This window comes from Eptatretus burgeri, chromosome 12 (assembly GCF_056783735.1).
Source record: "Eptatretus burgeri isolate ZD-2024b chromosome 12, Ebu_testis_v1, whole genome shotgun sequence".
NCBI classification, from domain to species: domain Eukaryota; kingdom Metazoa; phylum Chordata; class Myxini; order Myxiniformes; family Myxinidae; genus Eptatretus; species Eptatretus burgeri.
The window spans coordinates 15,419,384-15,426,883 of record NC_140972.1 but is presented as its reverse complement, the minus strand read 5'-3'; the positions used below and the strand labels follow the sequence as shown (position 1 = coordinate 15,426,883).

Sequence of the window (7,500 nt, the reverse complement as noted above, 5' to 3'; positions counted from 1 at the left end):
TGCAGAGCTGTGGAAATTACAGAGGGATAAAGTTTTTTTTTTTTTTTTTTGTATACCTTGGTCGAGGCTCGTATGAGAGCTAACACACAACTCACAGCAAGGAGGCATGAGACAAGAGGGGCGGGAGTGGAAGGGACAAAACAGTGGGGAACAGACACATTAGGTGAACTGTGGAAGGGAGAGGGATGGGACGGGGAACATGGCGAAGAGAAGATGGACATTTCAGGGACTTTCAGGAAGGAAAGCAGGAGAAATGAAGGAAGTGGGCTTGGGTGGATTATCGGGGGTAGAAGAGATTGAGGATTTGGATGGGGGAAGATAAGAGGTGGTGGTGAACAGCTGTTTTGAAAGCCTGGAGGGAAGAATGGGAAAGAATAGAGTGAGGAAGTTTATTCCAAAGGCGGGAAAAAAGAGGAATGAAAGAGTGAAGATGAGCAGTGATTCGTGATTTTGGTAGTTTTACCAGAAGGGGGTTGTTGGCGGACCTTGAGCGCCCTGTGGAAATGTGGTGGGGACAAATCGCAGAGAGAGCAGGGGGGCAAGGCTGGAGAGGAGTCGGTAGAAGACAGAAAGACCACCGACCAACCTGCGGTGATTGAGTGAGAGGCCCAAAGACTCAGCTTCATTGCGGGAGATGCCGATGATCTTAAATGCCCTGGTTTCGACAGCGTGAAGCCGAGAAAGGTGGGAGGAAGGAGCACCAGCCCAGAGGGGAGAGCAGTACTCCATCAGGCTACGGACAAAAGCTTTGTAAGTGGTCAGGAGCTCAAGAGGGCCGAGGAAGGACTTAGCACGACGGAGGATCCCCAGTCGGCGACTGGCTTTTGAGGCGAGGTTGGAAATGTGACTTTCCCAGGAAAGGTCATGGCAGATAGTGAGACCTAGAAGCTTGAAAGAAAAGACTTCTTCCAGAGGATTGTTGAGAAAGTGGATGGGGGGGTTTTGTAAACGGTCCTTTCGAAGAGACATAGTGAGAGTGTGAGATTTGTCTGGATTGAAAGACATGTTCCACGTGTTGGACCAGTTTGTGATTTTATCCAGATCTGCAGTGAGTGAAGAAGCTGCTGCTTGCCGGTCTGAGGGATGACAGATGGTACGGCAGAGGGTGGAGTCGTCGGCAAAGAGAAATAGAGGATTTTCCAGAGAGTCCGAGAGATCATTGATGAAAACCAGAAAAAGAACAGGACCCAGAACGCTACCTTGAGGAACTCCAGCCTGCACAGGAAGAGGGGATGAAAGAACTCCATTTAGGGCCACACGTTGACTGCGACAGGAGAGGAAGTCTGCGAGCCATGAGTGGAGATGGCCTTGAATACCATGGGAAGAGAGTTTGGTGAGTAGGGCAGGGTGCCAGACTGTGTCAAAAGCACGTGATATGTCCAGGGATACGGCTCGGATTTCCTGTCTGGCATTGAGGACCTCCATCCATTGATGGGAGAGCAGAAGCAGCATATCCAGGGTAGAGTGACCTGGTCTGAAACCAAATTGATGATTGGAAATCAAGCCATTGGAGAAGAGGAAGGATTTCATATCTGAGGCGATGATGGATTCCATCACCTTGCTGATGATTGGGAGAAGGCTGATTGGTCTGTAGTTACAGGGATCTGTTTTTGCACCTTTTTATGCAGGGCAGTGATGTTAGCAGATTTCCAAGCAGATGGCAGATGACCTTGGGCAAATGAGAGGGTGAATAGAACAGAGAGAGGGTGAGCAAGAGCAGAAGAGCAGGCTTTGAGGACACGTGGGCTGATGCCGTCTGGACCGGTTGCAGAATCTGACTCGAGGTTTGAAAGCAAGCTCTCCACCTTGTCAGGAGAAAAGGATACAGAGTCCAGGGACAGTTGGGTGCGACTGGGTAAAGTGGGTAGAGATAGTGATGGGTTTAGGACACAAGATTTAGCTGCAAACACCGAGTTTAGACATTCAGCTTTATCACGTGTGGAATCAGCAGTGTGGCCATTTGAGGTAAGTGAGGGGATGGAGGGGGAACATACACCAGAAACAGATTTGATTAAACGCCACCAGGATTTTGAGGAGGGAGAGAGGTTTGAGAGTTCAGACTTGAGATGAGAAAGATGTTGTTTTCTGGCTCTTGTTAAAGTTGTTAAGCCACACCATGAAGGTGTGGGAAAGAGTAGTGGAAGCTTGGTTGAGAGGAGAGGTGACGATCTCTGAGCAGCAATATGGGTTTATGCCAGGAAAGAGCACCACTGATGCAATGTTTGCTTTGAGAATGTTGATGGAGAAGTATAGGGAAGGCCAGAAGGAGTTACATTGTGTGTTTGTGGATTTAGAGAAAGCTTATGATAGGGTGCCAAGAGAGGAGTTGTGGAATTGTATGAGGAAGTCGCGAGTGGTGGAGAAGTATGTGAAGATCGTGCAGGATATGTATGAGGACAGTGTGACAGCGGTGAGGTGTGTGGTAGGAATGACGGACCGGTTTAAGGTAAAACTGGGATTGCACCAAGAATCGACTCTGAGCCCTTTCCTGTTTGCAGTGGTGATGGACAGGTTGACAGACGAGATCAGACTGGAGTCTCCATGGACTATGATGTTCGCGGATGGCATCATGATCTGTAGAGAGAGTAGGGAGCAGGCTGAGGCGAACCTCGAGAGGTGGAGGTACGCACTGGAGAGAAGGAGAATGATAGTCAGTCGGAGTAAGACGGAGTACATGTGCGTAAATGAGAGGGAGGGTGGTGGTATGGTGCGGTTGCAAGGAGTTGAGGTGGGGAAGGTGGATGGGTTTAAATACTTGGGATCAACTGTCCAAAGTAATGGAGAGTGTGGGAGAGAAGTGAAAAAGAGAGTGCAGGCAGGATGGAGTGGTTGGAGAAGAGTTGCAGGAGTGATTTGTGACAGAAGGGTAGCTGCAAGAGTGAAGGGGAAAGTATATAAGATGGTAGTGAGACCAGCTTTGTTATATGGTTTGGAGGCGGTGGCACGAACAAAAAGACAGGAAGCGGAGCTGGAGGTGGCAGAGTTAAAGATGCTGCGATTCTCGTTGGGAGTGACGAGGATGGATAGGATAAGAAATGAGTATATTCGAGGGACAGTGCAGGTAGGACGGTTTGGAGACAAAGTGAGAGAGGCGAGATTGAGATGGTTTGGACATATGCACAGGAGGGAAGCAGAGTATATCGGGAGAAGGATGTTGAAGATGGAGCCGCCAGGCAGGAGGAGAAGAGGAAGGCCAAAGAAGAGGTTCATGGATGTGGTGAGGGCAGACATGCGAGTGGTTGGAGTGTCAATGGAAGATGTGGAGGATAGAGCGAAATGGAGACGGTTGATCCGCTGTGGCGACCCCTAACGGGAGCGAGCCGAAAGAAGGAGAAGAAGATTTTATTTGTTTCACACTTTTTGGTTACTACATAATTACATGTGTTATTTCATTGTTTTGATGTTTTCACTGTTATTCTACAATGTAGAAAATAGTAAAAATAAAGAAAAACCCTTGAATGAGTCGGTGTGTCCAAACTTTTGACTGGTACTGTGTACGTGTGTGTACACACACACACACACACACACACACACACACACACACACACACACACACACACACACACGTTTGTGTGTCTCCTACATAACTCGAAAACCATAAAACCTCCAGCCTGAAACTTTGTATGCACACTAATAAAACTCCAACGAAGTGCAAGAGTGAAAATTGGGTGTTTAGGGTAATTAAAACACCTCATTTGAAGATAATTAACAGCCATATTTCATTATATCCTTTATCAGACGATCCTTGGCCACTTTGCTCTCTGGGCATAGGATTAAGGCATATTCTGGGTGACCTCGCTGGGGTCTGAAGCCGCCATGTTTTTTGGCCTGCTCCACCATGCTTTGACTTGGAACAGGCAAGGATTTCTGGATGTCAAAGGTTTTTTTTTCACTTTCCTCCCTTATATTATTGAATGCCTGTTCATCATAGCTAAGAATCGTTGGGTACATTGCAATGGTTATATAGGCCCAGAGACATCAGCATTTGTGGCTATATTTCATTTCTGCACATGCGATAACCTGGAGAAACTCTTAAACTCAGATGAATTACAAAATTTAAGCTCCAGAATTAAACTCAACAGCAGTTATGACTCTGAAAAAAAGTGTTCATTTGTGCAATTCAGACATTGCTTGGGCATTTCTGAGTGCATGGTTTTATCAACAGCAATTGGTAATTGCTTGCCAAGTCAAATGTTCTGTTGGAGTGCTTACCGAGTGCCCTACAGTCGATCGTGGTCGAGTTCGTGTACCAGTCGGGATGTACATCCGACAGTTACTACAAAGTAGACGTACGTATACACTATACAGCACACACAAATATGGTACATATGGGTAAATTTGGATCTACAGGGACTCTTTGCGGGTGTGTGGACATGCCACGCCTGTTACAGGTGCCGTGGTGGCAAAGTTTCATTCCATATCTTATGGAGGTTTTATCAGGTTTTCTTTTGTCCTCGTGACTGTTTCTAAAGCATTTGGTTATCAGATTTGCTTTATAAAGGTTAAATGTTTCTCTGAGTTACAAAGCAAAATATATTTTATAACTCCCGATTTCCAAGCCGTTTGCCTTTTTTTTTTAAATTACCAAGCCAAATTTTTTCCCACCCATCACAAACAGCTGTTTATAAAGATTAATGTTTGAAAAATTGGCGATATCAGCCAAGCACTAGTGTGTGTGTGTGCGTGTGCGTGTGAGTGTTAAACCTCCATTGCTCGCACAAGTGATTACATTGCTCACCACCAGAATGCTTCGACCAGTGTTATCCCTTTTGTACAACTTGCTCTGGGTAGACAATATCATTTTACAATTCAAATCAATGTGTGTGTGTGTGTGTGTGTGTGTGTGTGTGTGTGTGTGTGTGTGCGTGTGTGTGTGTGTGTGTGCGTGTGCGTGTGTGTGCGTGTGCGTGCACCAAGCAGTTATGGATTTACAACATTCAAAAAAATTCCACATTCATTAAACCAGTCCCAAAACAGGATTGCCATCACCTTTCCGGCTGATGGCAGAACCTCAAATTAGTTTTTGTGGAGGGGTCCAAGAATGTCTTTACATCCAGTTTGCCTCAACTCAGGTGCAAAAATGATGTACCCGGATTCCATCTCATCTCATCTCATGTCACTCCTCTACACGTAACGATCTCCCTCGCTCTGAAGGCGTTTCATGAGCTTCTGTTGCAATGGCCATGAGTTAGCTTTTGATCAAATGTGAGGTCGCAATGTTACACTAACTATATTGAATGAACTTGAATGTGAGAATGAATGAATGAACGATTTGCATATTGTATTCCAAACCTCCTCCAGTTTCATATACACCAATTGAGAAATTCTCCACAATTAGTTGTTCAACACATCCAATGTTTGCTTGAGTGACGGCACTCAGTTGCAGGCAAGAATGCTCAAGATCATCGTTGGTGTTTTTTGAACTTACCGCACCAATGAAATATACAACTCTGTGAAGGACATTAAAATTGTGCAATTTTTGATAGAATTTCAAATTGTTCGATGTTGTCCTTCATAAGGATCTTAATGTTAAACCTCCATTACAAAGCAGAAGTGACTACATTGGTCACCACCAGAATGTTTTGACCAGTGTTATCCCTTTTGTACAACTTGCTCTGGGTAGACAATATCATTGAACAATATAAAATCAATGTTAACCTTGAACTGCTCTCACATACCTTTAGAGCTTTAAAAGTTTCCATGAATTTATCCAGTTCATCAGGTGGGAGAAAGTCTCCAATGAAGTGCTTCCCTCGATTCATATCCGTCAGCTTTTCTGCCCACTCTGTGGAAACGCACAACAGTCATGTACACAAGGATCCAATCACAACTAATGGCCTGGAGGATGGAAATGGTGATGTTTGCTTTCGAGTCTTTGCAGAAATCCCTCGCGATTACTCAAAGCGGTTCTTGTGGACGTGGTTCTTCTTTGGTATGAATTGATGACAACTTTTGCAGCACAAATAGAGCATTCATAGAAAACAAGAATCATGTCCACGATGATTTAGAGCAAGTACAAAGCACATTTACGAGAACAAAAAGCTAACAATGACTGTTTCCACAACCAACCATAACACAGTATCCTTAAGTCATGTCTGCTATCAAACTACAACAGAAATATTACTCCGTGTGCAAAACCAAAGTGAAGTTCAGCGATTGGTTCACTCTATCTGCTATCTGTCTGCAGATGTCAGTCTATGATCGAGGAGCTCCTTAATTTCAATTGAATTATATATTTTGAACACAAATCAGAACATGAATCAGAAAAGGAATTTGCACTTTTGCAGTATTTTGGCTCTGAAATTGGCAAATTGTATGGAATCTCATCCCGATTGTACAGAATCTTTCTGAAGAGTAAGCGAGCTATCACCGGCACCCTGAACAAATTACAAATTCCTGCCCAAAGCTACAAAGAGTGTTGCATCAGCAACACAGCCACATCCTCAGGCAAAGAAGCTAATGTTCAGCCTTGTGCTGCATATGAAAGAAGAACATAGGCAATGGCTTAATGTGTACGGCTTTGGAGTGAAAAGGTCTGGTATGTGAAGAAAGAGAACAGATGCACTCATTCAAGCAAGATGACCGTATGCCATGAAAGTGTGCACAAAATATTTGTATGCAGATGCCTTGCCATTGATCATAAAGTTGAAATTGTTTCAATAATCAAAACACTGTCACTGAGGAAGGAGCAGATCATTGACAAACAGACTCAAGTTTACTCTAACTTGCAGATTTTCTCCAAAATGTAATGTTAAAAAGATGCTTGGTACTACAAAACTTCAATATAGACACAAACAGAGAAATTTGAAGGACATTACCATTAAACAAATTAAAAAGAAAACCACAAAGCTTTTCGTTGAGCTCTGTTCAGGAGAAATTCACGCAGAGTGAATGAGACAAGGAAGAAGGACAATCCAATGGACACCCATCAATAGTCAATTCGAATTGGACATTCTCCACCAATATGCCATCACCTCCCACCAGTCTAGGTGGGAGGAACCTGTTCAGTGTTCACCTCACCAATTGGAGGTTGCATTGTATAAGGCGGAGCCACAAAGGCTGTTGCAGAATCCTCTTCATGAACATCTGTGATCGTGAGACAAGTTCTTGTTCCTCTTTTTCTTTGCACAAATAAGCAAAGCGAGTGGACAAACTCCTTTTGGCAACATAACATGGGATTCATGGAATAGATAAATGTCGCTTCTAGTATTCGGAGATGCGTTATACTGTTACGAATCTGGTAGCCATGTGCACACGACAGGTCCCTGTAGCTCAGTTATTTCGTTAAGTATATGTGTATAGTTAGAATCCATCCCCTGTGTCTAATGGGAATTAAGTGTACGTGCGCTGTGGATTATTTTATACATAGGATCCGGCCAATGGGAGCCAACGCAGGACAATATTACTCATCTTCCTGTTTGAGGGGCGGTCCGCCATGACGCCCACCACGCCAATCAGCGGACTTGGCGCCCCTTTTGGCCAATCACAGGGGCAACGAGC

The 7,500-nt window shown here is 44.5% G+C and overlaps 1 protein-coding gene across 4 annotated transcripts in view; it reads right to left on the bottom strand.

Moving 5' to 3' along the window:
* LOC147015151 (SURP and G-patch domain-containing protein 1-like) overlaps positions 1 to 7,500 on the bottom strand; it is an 89,849-nt gene that overhangs the window by 37,936 nt on the left and 44,413 nt on the right. For all 4 annotated transcript variants that reach the window (XM_085849655.1, XM_085849656.1, XM_085849657.1 and 1 more), the window contains one exon: positions 5,679 to 5,785. In XM_085849655.1, coding sequence (XP_085705781.1) covers positions 5,679 to 5,785 — 107 coding nt within the window. The remainder of the gene's footprint in view (positions 1 to 5,678; positions 5,786 to 7,500) is intronic.